General features: G+C 38.6%; 1 protein-coding gene across 3 annotated transcripts in view; it reads right to left on the bottom strand.

Annotated features, from left to right (window-relative positions):
- The window catches only part of SACS (sacsin molecular chaperone), a 59499-nt gene that overhangs the window by 18945 nt on the left and 15968 nt on the right, over positions 1-24586 (bottom strand). The window contains exons 2-8 of one of the 3 annotated variants that reach the window (XM_027652387.1): positions 23629-24156; positions 14766-14916; positions 11874-11961; positions 8808-8893; positions 4962-5073; positions 3717-3863; positions 972-2454 (exon numbers count right to left, since the gene is read on the bottom strand). In XM_027652387.1, the coding sequence (XP_027508188.1) occupies positions 972-2454; positions 3717-3863; positions 4962-5073; positions 8808-8893; positions 11874-11961; positions 14766-14916; positions 23629-23651 (2090 nt within the window). In that variant the 5' untranslated portion in view covers positions 23652-24156. Of the gene's footprint in view, positions 1-971; positions 2455-3716; positions 3864-4961; positions 5074-8807; positions 8894-11873; positions 11962-14765; positions 14917-15134; positions 15183-23628; positions 24157-24586 lie in introns of those variants that run through there. The other 2 variants (XM_027652396.1, XM_027652407.1) reach the window with 2 other exon arrangements.

Genomic DNA, 24586 nt, shown 5'->3' with positions numbered 1-24586 from the left:
TCTACTTCCTAATAAACAGTCCACAGAGCAGTAAAAGCAGCAAAACACACACCAAGTGTCACATTCTCTCAAACAGAGGATTCGGAAATTAGTGGAACTCTGAGATAAAAGAGAAGGAGGGGCCATTGTGAACATACATATGGGTAACACTTTGTAAGGAGGAACAGTAAGGCCTCTGGTGTGTCTGAGTGACTTCAAGCAGTACTTCTTTAGATATCACTTGGAGACTGGTCCAGACTTAACAAGTATTTAATATCTGCATAATCCAGTACAGACATAAAAACCAGTAGTCGTGCTTTCTCCCCAGTGACCCCAAGCTCATTTATTCCAGCTAGCCTGCTCTTTGCTATCCCCTCTCCAGAGTCAGTGCAACTTTTTTGTCTAATGAAATGAGAACTAAATTGGAACACTGATGCATATGGGAAATAAGCATGGAAAAAAACTAATTGGAGAGACTGGAAAGAACAAAAGGAGAGCAGACGTAAAAGACAAGCCCTCTTCTTTTCATCATAGTATCTGCTTAATTCCTGAAACCAGCCCTTCATTGAAATTAAGACTGTTGTGATAAAAAAAAAAAAAGCCTGAAGTAATCTCAAGCTTTAGGTTTAATAAAAGCTCTTATCATTACCTTATTTAATGTAATTCCTAGTATCCATGTTTCTAACCTCCTCTTATTTATAATTCCCAGAAGAAAGCAAACTTGAAATGTATCCTGACATATTCCCTTAAAGGCTAGATCACACAATTCTTTTATAAAGTTATAATGGCAAATAGTTGTCAAACTTTTCAAATGAGACATATGCACACAAACATATATATTTACAGAAATCTGGGTTCTATCTGTGCATTATTTCATTACAATACAGGCTCCTGCTTACCTTGTTTGCTGATAAGCAAATTACAGTCTGAAGCTGTTTTAACATACAAATTTAAAAAAACCCAACCCACAGTATTACAAATATTAAGCATACCTGGGATATTCTTCTGAGGTTATGTAAACTACATCCTGTTCTGACACAGATGAGGAAAAAGGAATAAAATTCCCATTCTGTAAAGGCAAAAGTTCCAATCCAATCAGTTCACTGTAGACTCCATCAGAAAGCACAAATTCTAAAAGATGAAGCTTTTCTTCAGCAGGTCCACTGTGTCCAGATTTCCTTAGCACTTGCCGTACTACAGCAGGAGTCACTTTTTTCACAGTTTTAGCAGTAGAAATAGTAAGATGCACTGCACTAGCAATATTTGCTGGTACCTTGGCAATCTGCTTCCCTGAATTCTGGAGGTAGTTGAGAACAGACTGTGTGTACTCCAAACTCTCATCCACTTCAGAAAAATGCACCTGCTCCACCTTTATCCACTGATTACTCACTGAGTAAATAACTGTATGCTGGAGCAGCTCTTTAAAGAGAGGTACTACAACTGGTTTCCAGGGTACCCTGATTTTGTTCTCATCAGGCCATAACCTATAAATTCTTTCAGATGACAATGGAAAATCTGAATTCTTCTCAGTCTCCATTCGTTTGATAGCTTCCAAAATAAGGGTTGTATATGCCTTTGGCACTATATTTACCACAAGAAGATCATTCCACAAAGCTGCTGGATCTCTCCACTGATCCAGCTCTCGCCATTTGATACTCCTCCTATTGTCTGTGAGACCAAAGAAACCACTAACATGAACAGGGAGTCCAGTTTTGCTTTCCTCACCTGGAGGCAAAGGCAAAAAACAAAATGCTCTTCCTGAAAAGTCTGCTACAGCTCCATTTTCCTCCCCATTAGTTGATAAAGACATGGCTATTCCAATAGTAGGAACAAATTTCAAGTCATCAGCTAAACAGTCCAGTTCTGTACACATTCCTCGACCACCTACACAATTACATACTAACCAAGATGTTTTCTGTGCGTCCTTAACACTCTCATCTTCTACAACTATATTTACATGGTATGTCACACAAGTTATACTATTGCTTGGAACTTTCTTACAATACTGATTTATTGCAGTTCCCAGGATTTTGATAGAATTGGGTCTTTCGTGTTTCAAGGCCTTGTTCTCACTGGCAGTCACTCTAAAAACCAGCCTCTCCGTTCCATCAGCTTCCCTAACATGCAACGAAACATCTTGAACACTCTTCAAGAAAAGCAATACTGTGTCTGCATCTGCTCTGAAGGATTCAAACAGCTCCAAAACCTTCTGTTTGTCATAAACATTGCTGCTCAGTTGGGAAGGCTGCAGACGAAGCGGGAAACGAAAAAAGGTACCAGGAAAGTTTCCATTCTTAAAGGTTTCCTTAGTGCTGCCAAATACACCAATGAACGGTGCAAACTGGTCTGTAAGTTCATTTATTTCTTTGCTATCTTCTTTTAGATTCCAGCACTGGCCCGACTCATGAGGTCCAAAAAGGGTTTGATGAGGATCAAGCATTCCAATCTGGTCACCACTGAAAATGCTAGGGACATCTGTATACATAAAAAACAACAATTATTAATAATCCTAAAACAACATACTTTTAAAATGCAGTCTTAAGGAACAAATTTTAAAAGGGCAAGACAAAAATGTTACAAAACTGTGTTGAACTGAGTATAATGCCCAGGGAGGTGGCTGAGTCACCATCCCTGTGGGGATATTTAAAAGATGGGCAGATGTGGCCTTGGTACCATTAGGCTTACAGTTGGACTCAATGGTCTTAGAGGTCTTTTCCCATCTACATGATTCTATCATTCTGATAACACAACTCAGTGCTTACTGACAAAGATGAAACAAGCACACTCCTGTTATGCAATTAAATATATAAATACTCATTCAACTATTTGAATTCTAGCAGACAGTGAGCAACAGAAAGTACAATTTCTTTCGACTCTGTACTTTTATGTTTCCAGTATTTTCAAGGAAAAAGAAAACCAAATTAATTTACTAAATATGTATTCTATTGGATTCCTACTTTGAACATCTCAAAGGCTGGCAAAGAGTAATCCTGTACACTTAAAAGCATAAATTCCCAGAATTATCACACCACTGAATGCATTAATTTTATTCATGCTCAGCTAAGTAAAATATTGTTTAAAAATATCCTGTGTCTTACAAACTCACTTTGCAACTTAAAAATGTTATTTCAGCAAAAATTGCCTCATCCTGTACTATTATAACTATGTAGAGTGTAAGCACAATTTATGCTGCTTCTGTACAGCAGTAAAACATTTTGGGAGAATAATAGGTTTCAAGACTGAATATTACCAACTTGTGAAACAGTATGTATTATCTCTTTCAAGTGTAAATGTGTATATACCTCTATTACATAATATCCTTTCTAGCATTAAATAAAAATCACTGCTTATTATACAACAAACCTGCAAAAAAATTTCAGTCTAGTAAGGAGAACTTCCACACTTCTACTTATATAGCTACTCCATATTACGGGCCCCTACAAAATGAGCAGCAGTGCATAACTGAAATACCAGTGTAAAGGAATGTTCATTTCAGTATAAGTCCATAATGACATAATGACGTTACTAGAACAAACAATCTCCTCCAAAAACCTTCAAAATCAAAACGATACCTTACAGGATATTAGAAGTACAGGAACACTTCTTAAGAGAATTTAGCCAGTGATCTAATTTTAAAATGCACTATAGAGATAATATTAAATGTTTGATGAATATCTAAGGTAATTAAAAAATTTAAAACTTCAACATTTTCATCTTAAAGTAACTACTGAGAGTACCTGTTATATGATAAACTGAATTAAAGCCAATTCCAAATCTTCCAACTTTGAGAGGATCATCTTTCTTCCTGCTTCTTGCTATTTCCTGTATACCATGCCAGTCTTCAGGGGTGAAAATTGCATCATTGTACGCATAAAATGCTGGTCCTTTAATAAATAGGCACGTGTTAAAGAGATGACAGAATAAAACTATTTACTTTTTAAAATTTCTAGGAAATGAACTCACAGGACTGAGAAAGCATTTATTGGAAGTATGCATGTGGAAATTAGCTGGAGAAGCTATGACTTAAGCTGACACCGAATTACGCCTGGTAATGAAAGGGAGGTATAGAGTAGCAGCAAAAGCAAAACCAAGGAAATGGATATACCTCTGTATATGGTACTTAGATTTATATTCTGATGTGGTATTTAATTCTGGTGTCCACATTTTAAAAGAATGATTCTGGAAAACTGAACAGAAAGCAGAAAACAACAAAACTTCTGAAAGAAGTGTCATGTAATACAAGGCTTAAATTCAATCTGTTAAGTTTATCAAAAAGATGTCTGAAAAATATACTAATCACAGCCTACTAATACCTCCACTTGAAGGGAATACATGGCAAGGTATAACTGTCTGTCTAGAAAGTAAGACAGACAAATTCAAATTAGAAGACATAATAAGGTTGATTAATAACTGAAAAAAGCCAGAAGCAAGTAGTAGTGGCTCATCCATCACTGAAATCTTCAAATCACAACTGAAAGCCTTTTAGGATGATTATGTAAACTAATTTGTTTGTTAAATACGTAACTGACCTTTATCACAAAAAGTCATATTAGATAATATCAAAACCTTAGAGTAACAAGAAACTGAATTTGCAGTATACAGGTAGCATGGAGGAAAGTCTGGTCCAGGGGCAGGAGAATAAGAGATGGGGAAGAAAGCAGATCTGCCTGGGCAATGATTAAATGTGAGGGGCTACGGTCATCTTCACATTAAGAACTGGTGTGCTGGTTTGGGCTGGGATAGCGTTAATATTCTTCACAGTAGCTGGAGGCTACTGTGCTGGAAACAGATAACGCAGGGCTGTTTTAGTTATCACTGAGCAGGGCTACAGAGCCAAGGCCTTTTCTGCTTCTCATGAGACCCAAACAGCAAGTGGGCTGGGAGTGCATAAGAAGCTGAGAGGGGACATAGCCAGGACACCTGACCCCAAATGACATGCATATTGAAGAATAATGGCCAAATGTTACGAAAATTATTTTTACCCTGATATTGTGCCATGTCCTTTGACCATAAAGTTTCTGTTCCATACTGAGTTTCATCATATAAAAACCTAACCTCCGTGGCACCAGCATCTTCTGCATTCTGTATCAGTTCCTGAGGCAGAAGAAAAACAACAAAACAAAGTATGATGCAGTAATGCTGTACATATTATAGCAATGGCTTTCTAACTTAAAACAGTAGAAAATAATAAGCGATTATCTGAAGTGTAATCATTTTCATACTTTTCAACCAAAATAATTTTATTCGGTTTATCTGAACAACAATAGGTTTCATTATAAAATGAATATTCAGACAAATACTATAAATACGATTTGAATTTGGAGCTCAAATACCACACAGAAGCAGTTACAAAGTTGAGAAGCTACTAAACTGTTACTACCATATTATCCTGAATCAGAGCTGTCCAAGTCTCAAAACAATACATTTGTGAGAAGAAAAAAAGATTTTTTTTTTTAATTTATTAAAGTTTACTGTTAAGCCCACACAAACAGCTGTACAACAACAGAGAAGCAACAAGTCATAAGAAGGTAATGCACAGCACTCTTCTTTATATCAAATGAATTACATTCAAGTTAACATTGCACAGTATGAACCAACCACTGAAAAGCCACAGTGCTTCTAAAACTCCTCCAGCAAAGGGCTGCAAAACAGTTCTGACCAGTTACTCTCTCAGTCATGAGCCAACAGAGCAGCTCACCTGTCAAATGAAACCCACAGACCGGAAAGAGGCTTATATTAAGATTGAGTTAAATAGTTAAATAGTATTAATAGTGGTGACAGCTATGGAAAACAAAAATGCCAGTAAACTAGTTCTGTAAACATGACTATTAACAAAATATGCCTATCCAGTCCTATTTTCATCAATAGCAGACACATAAGCATGATTATAAATACCTACAGGATTACAGCTTCACACAATTTACATTAAATCATCACAGTGTATCAGGGCTCTAGACACACAAACACGCATACACAACGCACTTGTGTGTATGTTTATGTGGGTGTATGCAAGCTTGGCATTTCAGCTGAATTGAAAAGTTATGTGGATATATCACATGCAATGTATTTGTGAACCATAAATTTCATTCGGTTATGCATAAAAAATAAAAGACTTCACAGCAAGATGAACTTTTACTTAAAATATGCATCAACTAGCAGCAGGTAATTCAGATTAGGTTGCATTCAGATAGACTGTTGAGAGTAAAATAAGCTCACTGTTATCTAGTATCTGGTTTCAAAGCTATAACCCTTTGATTTTACAGTTTGTGACAGTATGTTCAGTCTACAATGCTGTATTGGGTCTGGCTGAGTTGAGTTCATGTCCCCATAGTAGCCCTCACAGTGCTGTGCTTCGCATTGGTAGCTAGAAGGGTTGATAACACACCAATGTTTTGGCTACTGCTGAGCACAGCATCAGCCCTGTAACATTCCTTCCTCAATGGAGGGCAAGATCCTGGGAGGGAACACAAGTAGGCCAGCTGATTCAAACTAATCAAAGGGATATTCCATACCATATGATAGCTCAGATATAAAAGCTAAGGAAAGGAGCAGGAAGACAGGTATTCATTGCCTCCAGTGGCTGCCTGCTGAGGCACCATTACACGTGCTGAAGCCCTGCTTCTCAGGAGTGGCCGACCATCGCTGCTCATGGGAAGTAGAGAATAAACCCTGCTATCTTTCACTTTGCTTTTGCACATGCAAGCTTTCGCTTTGCTTCTGCTTTAGTAAACTGCCTTATCCATGGCCACAAGTTGTTTTCCATCTTACTCTCTCCCCTGTCTGGCTGGGAAGAGGCATGATAGAGTGGCCGGGTGGGCACCTGGCACCCAGTCAAGTGGGTACCTGGCGTCCAGCCACCACAAATGCATATCACATAAGTAACTAAAATATATTGGGTTTTGTTTATATTGTCAATTCTACATAATTTTGAATCATTATGAGATGGCAAGAAATATACCCACAGTTGAGTGTAAATAATAAAATTTTTAAAGAACCCCTACAAGGTATTTAATTACAAAACCCATGCAACTCTTCTTCTTAAAAAAGAACAATCATGGAAGTCATTCATTGAAATACAGAAAGATAGCCCAAAGTTTCCAGAAATATTAAATACTAAGTATGGAAACCACCATGTAGTTAGACTTGTATTCATGCTGTGGCAAACAGGGTATCTGCTACATTCAGCTGTAACAGCATTGTATCTGAAGAACTGAAACAGTGCAATAAATTTTAAGGTACCAGCAAAATTCCCAGTAGTAATCTCTCTCTAATGATCTTTTAACTCCAAATTGTAAACCATGAAAATAGGATAATTTCTACTTCTAGATTTACCTATCTGATTTCTAAAGACATTATCTTATTTCTTCATGTTGGAATGAAAATTTGGATTTAAATTGTTGAGCAGGTCTTAACCCTTCACAATTCAAATGCATCTTACAGATGTACCTAGTACTGGGAAACAATAAAAATGTAAGCACGCCTCCTACGTACAGACACTGCTCAGAACATATCCAGGAGGCAGTCTGCCAAAACTGAAGATATGCTTATCTTCGGCATTCCCACTAAACATAATCAGCTTCCAGTTCCATGGTTGCAAAGAAGATGAGACATCAGGAACTATCATGATCTATCAACATTTGTATTTGTGTGTTTTGTATGCACATACAGGTAAATAGATGTATCTGTAGTAAATCCCATTAGTTAGAACCTAGTATTCCCATACGCTAAGGAAACTAAGTTCCTACCACCCACGTGATAAAGCATGCCGGATGAGAAGTTTAACATCCAGCTATGAACTAATCACTCCAGATGTTCTTAAAGGCAAAAAATCAAACTGCTATTTTCAGACATTAGCATAGGAAGCTATGATAAGTCACACAAATCACCTTCTACAGGTCCTAGACTTTCCCACAGAGGGACTTAATGAATTTGGAATGATGTGTATTTTTTGAGACCATAGAATCATAAAATTATGTGGGTTGGAAGGGACCTTTGAAGATAACAGAATCACAGAATGAATCATAAAATGGCTTGTTTTTTGGAAGGGACCTAAGAAACCATCTAGTTTCAACTCCCTCATCATGGGCAGGGATGCCACCCACTAGATTGGGCCTTGAACACTTCCAGGGATGGGGCATTCACAAATTCTCTGGGCAACCTGCTCCAGTGCCTCACCACCCTCATCCTAAAAATTGTCTTGCTTATTAATCTAAACCTGCCCTCTTTCAGTTTAAACCATTGTCCCTTGTCCTGTCACTACAGACCTTGATATAAAGTCTCTCTTATAAGCCTCCTTTGTATGCTGAAAGGCCAAAACAAAGTCTCTCCAGAGCCTTCTCCAGGCTGAACAACCCTGACTCCCTCAGCCCTTCTTCACAGGAGAGGTGCTCCAGCCATGTCTAAAGTAAAGTGAGGTGAACTCCCCTCTACCAGTTCACCATTCTTTTCACTGACACAATTTTTAGTGCTTAAATCAATGTTGTCATTTCCAATTAAGAAAGCCTGCTCATGTGAAATACACCATGAAGTCTCCCATTTAATTACATCTGCGTTTTATCTCATTTTTTAAAATAAATTACAATGGCATCTGTGACAAGAAAATTCAGAAACATTTAAAAAAAAACAAAACCAAAAACAAGCCCACACATAATACACATAACTCTCGTTGCCTTGCCCACAGAAATGGAAACATGTATCTCCTGTACTAGAAACATGTATCTCCTATACTGTAATGAGATACAACAAGGTCAAGACTCACTGGAAAGCATTAAACTAGTGGTATTATGCCATGCATATTAAATGACTGCTAAAAATACCATGTCATATACCTTAAGAATCTGTCCTCCCTCTGGGTATCTTCTTAATATATCCTTAAGAAAATCAACAAGTGGTGGAGTTGTTTGTCCAAAGCGACCTAAAACAAACAAGTAACAAAAAAAAAAAAAAAAATAAGCTGTGTATTATGCAACTACACACTTAATTTCAGATTAAAAAAAAAATCCTAAACAATTACTGGGAACTTAAATAATTTTCTCCAGGCCTGTTACTGTAAAATCTTGCCTTTTCAAAACCAACTGTGAAAATACTACATTATAAATCCTTCTATTAAAAAAAAAATCAAAATAGCAGTCTTGATGCTGATGGTCAACATACTGTTTCATATCTAGATGAAATAAATTTGGGGGCCAAGTCTTTGCAACAGTTACACCACAACTCCAACTGCTTGATGTCCAAAGGTAGCAATTTCTAAATGACTACTACTTTTAAGTAGCCTGATAGTATTCCAGGGCAGCAGTGGCTCGAACTTTTTTACCTCTAGTGGTACACTAGAGGTACATACAAGCACAGAACGTTTTGGGTCTAGTGTACACTTCCTGTTCTGACACTCCATGGGGATGGGCCTTGTGATAGCTTTGGTGTTGCCTGGGCTTAACCCTGGAGTGAAAAGAGTCCAAGCATAATGAATATCTGCTCCAAGACAAAGAGTTTATCACAAAACAAAAAGCTCAATACTCTTCAATTCAAACTCCAGTCTGAGACTAAAGAGCAGCTCCCTAAACCAAACCTCTAAAATATGTGCTTCAAACAAACAGTACTGATGCAATCCCCACACAGAAAGCATCTAATGAGGCTTCCTTTTAAAGTTATTAACAAGTAACTATTCTCTTTCCCTCCCTTCTGCATATATATGTGTTTATGAATTACACAGATTCAAAAGCACATATATTATATATTCTGGAATAAAACACTAGGAAAAAAAGTAGTGTGGAAAAAAGGGGACAGATAAAGAGTTCTATTTGCTGAGAAAGAAACAAGTAAAAACATCAAACATTTTGTTGTTAAAGTTTTCTAGTGTCAGTCTTTAAAGTACCTTAATAGCATCAACTGAAAAAAATGCAAGAAATTGCAACTCACAGCTGAAAGTGTGTGAAGTATTTTATAACTTTTGTTATTTTTACAGTATACGAAGTACATGAAAGTCACTATGCAATATACAAACTTCCGAAAGAAAGTGAACTGATAAACAGTAGGAAAGTTTGGGTGTTTCTTTTCTTAGGAGAAATTATCTAAAATCAAAAAAACTGATCTTCTCTAAATCTAAGCTGGGCAGGCTGGAAGCGTTTAAACAACACATTTCACCTTGGGAACCACCCAAACAGACAAGTAATTTTCAAGTGATTGGGCTGAACATAGACTTTGTTCTCTGTTCAATCTAAGAGCAGAGCTGCTCTATGCATGTTCACAAAAATTACTCTGGCTAGAGATCATGATTTACTTCATCCAATCAAAGGCTGAACTGTTTTTTCTTAAATATTAGAGCTGGTTATATTTAACACAAAACTAGTTCCACAAATTTGAATGAGAAACTCTTTCTGCCATAAGGACAGTCAAGCACTGGAACAGTCAAGCAAGGAGCCTGGAGAGTTTGTGCAGTCTCCATCCTTTGAGGCTTTCCAAACTCAACCAGATCAATCCTCAAGCAACCCAGTCTGACCTCAGAGAAGACCCTGCTTTGAGCATAAGGCTGGAGTAGAGACATCCTGATGTCCCTTCCAACATGAATTATTCTGTCATCACATGAAAAGATTATGTATTATTAGACAGTCACCAGCAATGAATGAACACAAAGGGGACATGGGTGATCTTCAGAGTACTTCAGCAATCAATATGCTTGGCCCTACAGACCATGCACTTCCAAGTTAGAAATTTAGGGCCTTTCTCGATTCATCTGCTGTAGGGAAATATCTCTGAACTGAAAGACTCCAGAATAAACACAAAAGGCTGATACTAAAGCCTTCAGATCTTTTAAATTGACTTACATGAGAATTGTGGACCAGAAAAAGTCAAGCACTTTATCTAGACAGAGACTGCTTATCTGCTTAGAAAATCTCATGGTGAAATACTCCATTCATAGGCACAAAAAACAGCAACAGTTTTTCTTTCCCATGAAAATTTCTTAGGGCTACTACACTATATTCTCCATATACTTGCATGGCAAAAAACAGCTCTGAGCAGAAAATAAAACTCTTTACTTAGTCTATCACAGCCTACACATAGCAAAACATATTCAGAGCAAACAGTTGAGAACGACAGAAAGAAAAATGTTTGATGTCATAGAACCATTAAGTCCATTGTCATAGGTTTTTAATCACTTCAAGTTCTAAAGAATGTGAACATGAACTTCTGGCTTATATACAAACTTCCCTCTGCCACTAGAAAACCATAATCCAGTATATTCATGGCTTGCACAGGCTAAGAAATACATTTTGTGAAACAAAATATCTGCAGGAAAAGAAGGGTTTCTTTCTTCATCCTACCATTCCATTAGTATTTATTTCATTGCCTTACAATAAAGTTATTGTTAGAAGAATAGTAATGTTAGTAATCAAGTAAAATAATAATTATAGATTTTAATTAGAGCATTTCTGAAGATAATCAGGTAAGAAGACACCATACAAAGTGATGCACCTGTAGGGTTTTTTTAATAAATATGTAACTAAACATGCAGAATCAAAAGAAAAACAAACAATCAAAAAGAAAAAAACTAAAACTACACAAGAAATCAAGAGCTTTTTTACATGGTGGTTATTGAAAAGATATACTTTCAGTATCTCTTTTGCTTTCAAGTATACAGCTTATGTTATATGAGATAAGGCAGCTATTACATTATTGAAAGACAAGTCTTATTGATTCCAAAGGATGGCAATAATCTAAAATCTATACATTACAAAGAAAAAAATTAAATACCAAGGCACTTATAAAGAGAAGTTTAATTTTCCCGAAGCAGAAAAATAATTGCTTCCCATTTAAAGAAGACAAAAACTTAATTAACTCTATATTACATTAGAAAATGCTTTGAGCTTTCAGTTTATAAACACCAATATTTTCCATACCTCCTCCTTTCAACCCTTTTGACTGAAGCTTCAAAAAAATTTGATTTTGAGACTTCTGAAGATCCACAATCTTGATACCATCAGACAACTGAAATACAAAATAAGACATATCTTGACCAGAAGTTTCAGCATGTTAGTAACAGGACCAAAACAAATCAGGTAATAAAAAATGCCCACAGAAGCATACTAAGAGCAAGCCATGGCCTCCTGTTTTTACATTTGAAAAAGTTTGGTGTTCTGGGAAGTTCTAGAAGCATACAACTAAAGCAGTTATTGTTCTAAGGTGCATGCCCACAAAGAAAACAAACATATACAGGAAGTACATAGTCTGGGTACCACAGGAGTACATATGGTTATGCAATTTCAGAGGGGTTGTAAACTAAACAGTATCAGCTCAAAGCAGCTGTCAATACACAATGTGTAGAGACAAAAGTATGTCACAGAAACACCTCTGAAGAATTCAAAAGTTCCATGTCCCCACTACCTCTACATGCAAACCTATCACAGAACGGTTAAGGCTGAAGGGCCCACTGAAAGTCACATAGTCCAACATCAAATGGACTCACCAGGAACATCATAAAGAAACTGAGGCAAACTAAGCAACATATTCCTTAACAGCCATTGAGGAAACTACTTAGTAATCATAGCACATAATAGTTTTGTTGCAATTCTAATTTCATATCATGCATGTCCCAGTCATAAACGAAGCGTTGCTAAAATAGTCATATATGACATGTTACCCTGCATGCCACAACAACAAATGCATAATAACAGCTGCACTGTGCTAATTAGAAACTGAACCAAATCATATTAGTTTCCATTTATAGCAAACTATATTAAAATTTCATTATGTGAAATTATATTACATTAGTCTCAGTTTACAGCGAAGTTCAGGACTACTGCCTCAATTTGATGGGTAAAAACAAATCACTAGAAAGCACTTGGTGTTTACATAGATGTAGATGCTTACAATCCAATTATATTTAATTAGCAAAAGACAGTCCTAGTCCACAGTATGTAGTCATTACTTAACAACACTAGCAAGAAAATATATTCTTTTTTATTTACACCACTTTAAGTAGTGGTTACAACAACAGTGTGTTTATTGTAAGTTTCTACAGAAATGTTGTACCTGTGCTAATCTTGTCTCAAGACATTAAATAGCTGACTGGGTATACAAGCTACTCAGGACTCACTAAAATAAAAAACAACCCCACAGAATGCTGTAACCCACCACCAAGCGTTAAAGGGATAGAGTAACCACATTTTCTCGGGAACAATTTTTGTACCAAAATATCACCAGATACTAGGACATTGGACAGATTAAAATTAATAGTTTAATACTGCAAGGAACTATGAGAGAAAGAGACACTGGATTTTCCTTAATATCTGCAAATTGCACATAGTAGTTTCAATGGAAAAAAAAAAGATTTACTTATGAATACTCTACTACTTGGAAGTTTAAAAAACAGTTTGATCCCAATAAACAGGAGTCCAAATGTTTATAAAGGATTTTTGAATTTGCTACAGTACAGACCACATATTACCATATATATTGTAGTTTATTATTATTAAAAAAAAAAAAAGAATAGCTGTTACAGTCTGTTTACTGACTGTTCCCTGCAAAAGATAAGTTTTCTGTGCCAGTCAGATCTTCACTTCCAAACGAATTTTAGAAAGTGATACAGCGTTCTTCCTCCAAAAACAGGAAGGCCTGGAGAGAACAAACCAAGGACACACAAAACCAGGCAAGAAAACAAAAGATAAACTACACAAGCAGTTTGTTTCAAACCTGAGCCCTCAAAGACTACTTGTGTTCCCCACGTAGGTTCTTAAAAGCTTTCTGAGCAATACAACTAACATCTATATCCTTCCTTGTATCATAGAATGGTTTGGTTTGAAACAGGACCTTTGTACATCATGTAGTCCAGTACAACAACCCCCCACCAACAGGAACTAGATCAGATCTCAAAGTTCCAATGATCTTGAACATTTCTAATGATGGGGCATCCACAACTTCTCCAGGCAGCCTGCTTCAGTGTTTCATCACCCTAAGCCTAAAAAATTTCTTCCTTTTGCCCCATCTAAACCTACCCTCTTCCAGTTGAAAGCCATTGTCCCCTGTCCTGTCACTACAGGCCTTGGTAGAAAGCCTCTCTCCATCTTTCTTAAAAGCCCACTTTATATACTGAAAGGCCACCCTCTCTTCTCTATGCACCTGCAAGTCTCCTTACCCTATGTAGCAGTAATTTGCAACCGCCTCTATCTCCCTTTCTTGCCTCTACTCATCTCACCCCACCAAGATCTCCAAGTTCCCATTTCCCAAGAGCATGGCTAGAAGCATGCCAAGCAGTACTGAAATGCTGACACCAGGCTGATGCCTTCAACAGAACAAGGTCATTCATTCCTTCATTCATTCGACTCTCTCTCCTACACCCAGATCACAATTTTTAACTTGCCAGTTTCCTCTCACGGTGATGTCAGCTCTGCTCTTGAAACTAGCCAGATTGACAGGAAAGCAGAATAAGCACATCAGCACTCTCGGGTGAAATTTCTGCTCTCGCTAACAACAGCCCTTTCCCCCCAAAGAAATTAGGATAAAACACGTGGATAATGTCAGAGGGAAAAAAAAAAAAAAAAAAACAAAAACACGACATAAAAACTCGGATAATAAAAGCTGGCACCATCAAGAGCGGTGTGAGGGTCACCTGCTCCTCCACTCGACATCCTTGGTTCCCGCGAGTGACCCGCACAGCCCGCTCTGCCCACGCACCAGAGGCCCCGGCACGGCACCGGCAGCAGCCGTGCGGGGACTTCCCGCAGCACAGCGGTGCGAGAGGCGCCGCAGCCGCGGAGGTGGTGCCGCCCGCCCCCGCCGCGCCCCGCGCTCACCTCTCTGCCGCGGTGCCACAGCCGCTGCTCGGCGGGGGGCAGCCCGGCCTCCGTGTCGATCCGCCTCTTCACGTCCCTCACGGCCGCGGACGGCGGCAGCTCGAAGGTCCTGCAGCCCAGGCAGTCATGGAGGACGGTCACCCGGGCCAGCCTGCGGCAACAAGACACACACCAGCTGAGAAAGGGCTCGCAGCGCCGCCGCCCGCCCGCTTCCCCCTCGGGTACCCCGGAGGCCCGAGACGGGCGCCGGAACCCGCGGGGTGTAGGGATGGGCGGGAGAGTGCCAGCCCCGCTCTCCGAGGGGGAGCAGCGGAGCGGATCCCGCAGCCTTCCCGCCCGGCCCGGCCCATACTCACATCCCGCACTCACATCCCGCCACCGCCGCACACAAAGGACCGCTACCCGCCGCCGCTCCCCGGACGGGGAAGGGGTGGGGCACGCAAGGCGGTGACAGGGAGGGAGGGAGGCGGGCGGGCGGAGGGAGGTGGGAGCGGGTGGAAGTGCCGCCCCAAGAGCCGCGGGGGTGGATGCGGAGGTGCGGGGTGGCCTGCAGGAGGGGTTTCCAGGTTCCGCGGCGCTGCGGGAGGCTCCCCGCGGCCCGGTGCGCCCCAGGGTCCTCGGGCGAGAGAGCTCGCTCGCCTGGGGCGAGGGAAAGGCTGCAGCTTTGCATGAGGCGCTACTGCTTTCCCATCCCTCCTTCGGCAGGGAAGCATGCTGGTATTTCACGTAATTCCCAGCATTCAGGCACCACTATATGGAGCACAAGAACTTACAGCTGACAACCCTCATGGTTTATCAAGGAGGCAAAACACCGAAGGAAAGATACTTTTTCTGCTCTCTGTCGGAGAGCCTGTCATAGGACATACACCCTATTCTCACACGGTGTATGGTAAGTCATATCATTCAAGATTTAAGAAATGTGCTTTCAGTCCTGAAAACTGAGCCTGTGAACCCCATGAGTTAAGAGAGTACTTTGGGAAACTTGTGGAGTGGGCCAGCAGAAATACTACAGTTCATTGTGTGCAAAGTTCCATGCGTGACATCATGGGCTGTGCATCAGGGATGGGCTGAACAGCAGCCCTGCTTCAAAGGAGCTGGGGAATACCAGGCTGAGCGTGAGGCAACAGTGTGCTCCCTCTGAAAGAATGACCTGCAGATCTTGGATATTGTGACCAGAATGTGGTGGGTTTGGCTTACTCAGTTCCAGAACCCAGACAGCCTAACATGGTCAGGGGGCTAGCATGTGACCTACAAGTATATGGGGGAAGCTGGGCTAGTTAAGTCCAATGAGGAGAATAAAGTGCCATATGGTAACATCTTTCATATCTGAAGGGCAGTTACAAAGGCAATGGAACTGAGATCTCCTTAGTACTGCAAGACTAACAAAGGACAATGGCAACAAACTGTAGCTTGGGAGGTTCACATGAGAGAGCAGAAAAAATCCTGCCACTTAGAGTGGAGCTCAGGACTAGCATGAGTTGTCTAGAAGCACTGTTCATTGGGATATTTGAAGGCTTAGCCATGACTGACTTGAAACTATATTTATGATCCTCCTGCTTTGAGCTAAAAAACAGACTACAGACCTACAGCCAACAGTTCTATTTCATTCCAACAGGGCCTCAATTCCAGTCCCTTACTAAACTAAAACATTTATGACTTTACTCAGTGACAGGGATTTAAAACTGCTACTTGGCAGCCAAAGGTAACAGAATTTCTGTGGAAGGGGGGAAAGACAGAATGAATCTGTTTCAAGCTAAGAAAAAAAGGCAGCTTAAAAAAAAACCACAAAAGCCAGGTGGATCAGGATCCAACACATTACAGTTAGTAGACAGTTTTTCCAGGACTGCAACATGTGATTTCATTGATCAGTAATATTTGTTTATCGAATTCTACAGGATTATATGAAAATGCTAGAAATTTTGTGGATCTGATCCTGCTTTCACCAGAAATAACACAAGAACTATTTTAACACAAACAAGATGGTTTTAACTTTTTGCTTTTGTTTAGGACTTTGTTCATTTTTCTATCATTTCATGATTTTAATTTTCCGTGTTGTTACATCCCCTTCAGAGTTTGTCATCACAGAATTTTTTATACCAAAGGAATGAGAAGGCTGCCTTCTAATCTCTTAATGTTTATCTTTTAAGTCTTGATACCTGCAGAAGGGTGTAGCACAAACGTGGATGACTGGGCAAGATGGAAGGAGTTGAAACCAAATGCAGTTCCATCCATATCAGCTGCTAAAATAGTTTCCAGGCCAGTTGTGAACCACCAAGGCACAATGGCAAAATTTAATTCCTCTTCTCTGCCTGGGATCACGGGAGTGATTTATCATTTTATGAAGCATGAACAATGGTTTGAAGGGGACCCAGGAGGGAAACAGAACTATCTCAACTGTCAGCCACCTCTCTATGAGAAACTTCTCAAATGGTGGGATGCATTCAGGGGCACAGACAATCCTGCTATCAGTGATAGGCTGAAGTTCCCCAATCTATGTCATATCACATTACAAGACAATACTCGCAAACTATGTCCTGTGATGATTTAACATTCATATTGGAGGAAAAGTAACTGTGTACCACAGATTCTGACTAGGATGTGACCTCTGTAGTAGAGTGGGAAGAGCTGAAAAGAACTGGTGATACAGAACTGGAGGTTCAAGGTTCTGGGCAAAGGAGTTGTACTCCCGAGCTATTGGAAAACAGCCATACCTGTTCTGCTCATAAATCTGATCCCCTTTTTACAAGAGAGACTGTTTCGCACTGTCAGGATTGAATGTCCCATTTCCGTTTACTATTGGACATACTTCATTTGCCTCTCCTTTATTGCATGTTTTTTATTCTGTTTTTACTTTTTAATAATTTCTGTCCTTGGTCTGTATTTTTTTTCTGTCCATCCAGATGGAAGCAAGATGTTTCTCCTCTTAGTACCACTGTATTAAAAAAATAAGAATGACTAGGACATGTGTTCCAAAATTGCCCTTTGACCATCCACACTAATTGTTGTCATGCTCCTTGGCACACTTTTGACCTCTTACTACTGTAACTGATACCTGTAACTATCAGTCTTAAGAAAAATGGTCAGGCAAGGTTCATAAACCGGGGACAACTCTCCATGAGCAGAACAGACAAGGACATTTTGGTTTGGGGCTAAAGATTGTTAAGACTTTTAGACATGCTATGTCCCTATAGATGTGCTATGCCCCTTACCCTTAGAATTCTTCCCCCTTCCCTGGCATCCAGTCCCATTTTATTTATTGTCTAGATGTTGCTGTTGATGATAGCAAGACTCCTACTGGTTTCAGTGATGCCAAAATTACCAATTTCGTGGCATTGTCTCCTAACAAGAGCATTTGTTGATTTCAGTAACAAAGATAAGAAAAATGAACACCAGTACTGATACCAAATCAAAATAACAGGGGCAAATGAGCTCTTCTGAAAGTTTACAAAAAGGAGAAGAGAGTAGAAGTATTCCAAGTACAGTTCCAGTAGAAACCTGTTTGCAGAAACTTAATTGGACTTTACAGCCCCTCCTTAATTACAATGTGATTCTGTCAGTAACATCCTGGCCATTCATCTGGCAAGAAAAGTAGAATATAAATCTTTTTCTTATTACAGTGATTTATACATATCCTGTTACCTATTACCAAAGTCTATCTTTTTACAGGTTATGACAGTGACCTTTATAAAACTTATTTTTTCCTGATATCTAAATAAAAATATACTAGAAAACTGACTATATAGAAGTTATTCTGTCTGACTGAAAAAAGAGTACATATTCCAGTTTGCAGATTCTCACAACAATAAAAAAAAAAAATCAAACCAAAACCAAAACAAAACCAACAAACCAACACTTTTTTTTTTTAATCTCAATTATCCCATTGGAAAACATGGAAGCTGAGTAATGTTAGTGAAGTTTAGAGGTATCACATACAAATTTGTTATGCAGAACTACTAATAATGATTTTATATGACAATGCTAAAAAAAAAGTCATTTGACCTTACCAGTTAGGAATTTTGGAGGCATGGTAATTAGAAAAAAATCCCAGCTTTTAGATATGTAAGGGTTGGGACTGATTTGAGAACTTTTTAATATGATATAGTAAAATTCCTATAGTAACATTTTTATAACCACTTTTCCAAGCAGAACAGCATTTAGATTTAAAAATACATAAGGAAAATTCTACTGAGGCTATAAACAAAAGTTCTCTTTGGTTCAGAATGAAGTCATATAACTCATAAAGTAGGGATGTGGAATAAAAAAAAAATTGTAAGAATCTCTGCAACATTAAAGTACTTTTATAAAATGAAATAAAAGCCATTTTCATAGTGACATTTCCTTAAAAACGAAAAATTCTGTGTTGCAGAGGCACCTCATCTTTCCAATTGTTTAAAATAAGCCTGCAGTAGTAGAAAAAATGGATGTAAGTCCCTTCCTTCCTTGACAGTATGCTTAGAAAGATGGAATGGAGCCTGCAAAAGGGGTATGTGGAGTGATAAGAAACAAACATGCCTAGGTCAGTAATGCCAGAGGAAACCCGCTGCAGCAGAGTGGCTTCCAGCTCAGCAAGTAGTGTTCTGCAGTGCTGGCAGCAAGTAGCAGTGACTCAACAACTACATCTAGATTTGAGACAGTGCACACCAAACATGAAAGTAAAACGTTCCATGACACAGCAGGCACTCGCCTTCATTCTTAAATCAATTCCTTAAGTGTTAAAAACAGATGCTTTAAACATTACATTGTATATATTTCTCGGCAGTCAAAAGTTACAGATTACATTGGTCTGCAGTCAGTGCCAGGAGCTTGCTCTGCCCGTGCTTACTAATGCCTTTTCAAGAAGTTTGAGGGTAAACCTACCATTTGTTGATGACACACGTGCCAGTCATTGGCAAGCCACCCCTTACTGGACAGTTTCTCTTTTATTCAAATAGCTCCATTAGCAGAAAAAAAAAAAAAAAAAAAAAACCAGAAAACAAAAACCAAACCACAACTCTGGCCTGTGAAGTGTTTGATTCAAACAAAATATCTAGGGTTTTTTCCCTAAAATTTATTGCACAAATTAAGTAATTTGATGAAATTATTTTATTTTAGATTGTTGCAGTGAGTTTGAATCTGCACTCTGCAGATTTTTACTCTGCATTCCTCATGTGAAACCTTTATTGGCAGCTTCTAAGCAAAATATCTGTTAAGATCATGGCTTAATCAAACATTAAAGAACTGGAAGAAAGTATCGTTTTACTCCTTTTTCAAGCTGATGAGTTTCTAAATGTCAAATATCAACAGAGCAGGATACTTTTGAATACTACTAAAAACAAGCAAAACTTCGAAGGGCATAGAAGCCAGGAATAGACACTTATTTTCATCTGATGATTTTGATCTCTCAGTTATTTGCTTTAATGTTCAAGTGAGTTCCTTGATGGCACTAAGCAATTGCTAATGGAAAGTACTTAAAAGAACTATAAAACTTGTTTCAGTTTATTCTTTACAAATAAAGAGCAGAGCAAGAAGGCACAAATAAATGATAGGATTTCAAAATCTCAAATGTTGAAATAAAATTTTTTCTTAGATCCACCTCTAGGAAAAGACTACTTTAGGTTAAGTCCTCGAAGAGAGGGCCTAAACTTACTTTTAACTATAGCACAGTGACTCTTACTCCAGAAATTTGAATTACTAAGAATCACAGAGTTTTCTATTGTAGATGGTACAGATAACAAAATACCAGCACAAAATGCTTGGGATTTCAAATTATGCAAAAGATTAAACCAAATGATAAAAATAAACTCCTCAGTTGATCTTTAGAGAATTGCATTCGGAGGGACTACAGTGTTGCAAGAGCTGCTGTTGGCATACATTTTTTAATAGGCAATATGTTAAATTACTGATGGTACTTTATTTTGTCCTTTGGTGCCAACAAAAGAGCTAGATTTAGAACACCCACTTTAACCTTGAAACATCAAAAAAGCAATACCTAAATTTGCAAATTGATTTCAGTGCCTAATGTAGGCGCCTAGGTTTTTTGCTTCCATTTAGGACACACAGTCATCAGCTTATCAAAGGTGGGGGTTTTCCCCATACAACCTAAAGATATTTTTCTTATTTTGGTTCCAGAGTACTTAATGAAGCTATTATCTTTCCATATAAGTGAGGAAAATCCACTCAATAACTAAAATGACCCCAAATTACCGACACATAAAATATTTTAAGAAGTATTTATTGATCCCTATTACCTCTGAATACTGCATCTAATCATTCTCCAAAATTTCATAATATTTTCTAGATAGCAGTGAACAGAGCCCCATGTATACAGAGAAAGTAGAATATCAAACAGAAGGAAATACAAGTAGTTTTCTTAAATTATGAAAAGATACTTCAAGATCCTCTGCAAGTGTCTTTACATCAGATAACTCTAGCTCTTTTCCACCTCTGTATCAGTTCTCTCTCCCTCTTAACAGGGTTCCATGCAGAAATACAAGCAACAATTTAACCTTCAAAAACGGAAGGACGGGTGGCACAGAAGAAGAAACATGAGCCATATGTAAGGCCTAGTGAGAGGAAGGGAGGAGAAGGGGAAGAAAGAACAAAGGGCATCCTCTTCTGGGAAAACACAGAAAGGAAGTGAAAGGGATTCCTGGGTTGTGTGACAAGTCCCACCATACAGGTGTAATAGCTACAAGTAAATACTCCTCCAAACACTAATCTCATACACAAGAGTTGCAGCATTGTTCATTGGGAACCAGAGGCTGTGTTTACATGTCCCATCCTGCATAAAGTAGCATGGGATAAGACATCAAGTACTTACAGGGTTCTTACAGCCTCACTGCATTTCACTCTTCTTTCCAATTTACTGATGGAACTTCTTCCGCATTCACCCCTAACCCCAGTTCTGATGCCATCACCCAATTTAATAAAATTGTACTATTTGAACTGAGTTAATTTGGCTCAGTTTGATGGAGCTGAAACACAAAGCACAAGGCAGCTGTGGTATTTTCAGAAGGGAGTGTGTGCTAGCCTGTAGCTTCAGTAAGGATAAGACAAAGACGTCCTGACTGTTTTAGTGAAATACATGGTCAAAATTACATTAGCTGGCCAATGGCTTTCATAAATGCCACAATTGTTGTTTACATTTCTGTTAGTGTGACAGAAGAGATACATTATGTCCCTTGGCATATCGCTGCATATTTGCACACAAGAGAAGCAGGAAATGTAGAAGTTAAGGGAGTTTTCTGCAAAGTTAAAGGACAGTGACACGATGAACAGAACACCTGCAGAGGCAGTTTGAAAACTGTCGGTTTGAAAACTGACACTTGACTACCTTTAAAAAGAGCTGGGTACGATATCGATATTAAAGCTTAGGTAAAGTACTGTACAAACATTTTTGAAATCTTTTTTTTTTTTTTTTGTAATTGAATGATACTGAAATTAAAAAGAAATCCAGTGGAGGACTTCTGAAATATCACTACATAGTCTAATGGAAACTCAGTTTAACTGAGAGTTGCAAAAAAACACCATAAACTGCATGAGCAAAAGTCACTACATAACTGACACAACAGGATATTTGTCATTGATGATCTTGGTGGAACAAAGCCCATCATTTAATAGTATCCAAGAATGTCAATACTGACATATAGAATTTTTAATTGTTGGCAACATGAATAATTCTCAGTGCAAGAAATCTGTTTTTAGCAGAATGGGTTGAGCCACTCACATAGAAGCCAAACATGTGTCAAGCCTGTTTGCCTCTTGCTGGCAATAGCTCTGATGATTTATTAAGTCCGTCCTCTGTCCAGTGCACAGTCTCCAGCTTTAATATTGGCCCTGCGACTCAACCTAGGACATTCCATGCTTTCCAGCTCTTGTCCATGGCAGTTCTGTACTTTTGTTTCTGGTCCCAACTCAGTCCTTGCTACCAACCATGTTGACCATCTGACTAGGTCTTTACAAAGGCCTTCATATGTCACTGGATTATAGAAGACCTTGCTGCACAGATAGTTTGTCCAATGCCTAAACCTCAGAGATTCCCAGATATATAAAATTTGCATTAGAAGGGCCTAGTTAAATAACAAGAAGAAAAAGAGAGAGACTCAACCTCCCAGATTTTCTATCCCACAGTCATCTGGCAAAGGAAATACATAATTTCCATGAATTTTGACAGAATTACTCAGGAAGCCAGTGGAACAGATCCTGAAAGAGTAGTCGGCTGTTGCTAACAACTGCCTACCACAATGCAAAGCCCGCCTTCTTTACACACAGGAAAAAATGGAGGCTGTAGGTTACAGAGCTGCACATCAGTGGGGGTTCTGCAGATTGCAAGGCTGAGGGTGAAAGCTGTGCTCTTCCTGCAAGCCCACTGACAGAAAATAAGAACACTTCTAATTACAACTTAACATGTTGTAACTTACAACAACTAAACATTTATCTCATAAGATTTGTTCAGACACTGTTCATGTGAAGAACTTGCTTTGCTTTTTAGCTGTTGACAAGATTATGGATTCATTCTGGTAAAACAATATGTTGAATTCAGAGTTAGGCAAATACAGGAAAGAAACTTTCACTTGTCTTCAAAAAATGCTTCAGTGGAGACTGTATGTGTACATTGAAAGTTAGACTATGAATCCATTACTCAAAAGTGTGATTAGTTTTTTCAAGTAGTTCTCATTAATTTCTCAGAGATAATTCATAAGTAAATGCTGCAGAACCTGGCCCCTATCTATTACTTAAGAAATCAATTTCACCTTTAAAAGTAGCAATTTTGTAGAAACACTAGGAAAGTATCAGACTCATTCTTTAAATTCTGACCATGCAGGGTTGAGCAAGAATATGCCAGCCTAACAGTAAATTCTTTCAGGATTTAATTTTTTTTTACCTGTTCTTATCCTCGATCTCCATTGTCTCTTTTTGTTTGATATCTTCTTGATAGGAACATGAAGTAGACCTTGGATTTATTAATTAGAAAGTTATTTTTAATCTTTTTTGCTTATCATGTCTTTAGTGGACAGCAGAAAGCCCAAGCATATGGAAGTCCATTCAATGTTCACTTCATCCTTGATCTATCCAAGATGTCTCTGTGCTTCACCACCTGCCACTTCTCCAGTTTTCTTTTAAAGTCACTTTCTTAATTGCTCACAGAAGTCCATTGTCTTACAATCAGAAACAGACGTAGCAGGACAGATCTCAGAAAGCAAGTTTAGTTTCTTTAACTGAATTCAGACTATCTTCTTGTGCAATTGATTTATATTTATCTTCTAGAAAAGGAGTGGAATTCTGGAAGCTGCTGCCTCTTCTTTGTCTTCCTTTTTTTCTGGGAGCAAGCACAGTTGGAAGGGTATTGGTGAAGCCCAAAGGTCTGACTCACACCTGCTAGAAGACACTTCTTAACATCAGCTCAGGAGTTCTAGAAAAAGAGACACGTGAGAAAATGGGAGGGCTATTAATACAAAACAGAATTGAACAGAATGGTATGAAAAAGTCATTTCCTTTGAGGGTAGTTGCAGTTAGTGGTATTGAGTGAGTCATGATACTAATTATAAACTGCCTTGTGTGTTACTTTTAAGCACATGGAGAACTGAGAAAGAGCAGTGAAATTTTCTGCTTCTCCTCCACTTTAACATATACAATCAATACAATGACAAACACAAAGCTGTAAGTACACTGACTAAACAGGTGTCATGGTTTAATGCCAGCTGGCAACTAAGCATCACGCAACCGCTCACGATGGGATAGGGAAGAGAATTAGGGAAAAAGGTGAAACCTGTGGACTGAGATAAGAACAGCTTAATAATAATAATAATAATAATAATAATAATAATAATAATAATAATAAT

This window comes from Corapipo altera, unplaced genomic scaffold (genome assembly GCF_003945725.1).
Source record: "Corapipo altera isolate COAL_440 unplaced genomic scaffold, ASM394572v1 0, whole genome shotgun sequence".
Taxonomy (NCBI): Eukaryota; Metazoa; Chordata; class Aves; order Passeriformes; family Pipridae; genus Corapipo; species Corapipo altera.
Note: the sequence above shows the minus strand (reverse complement) of the source record. Positions and strands in the feature narration are given on the sequence as shown.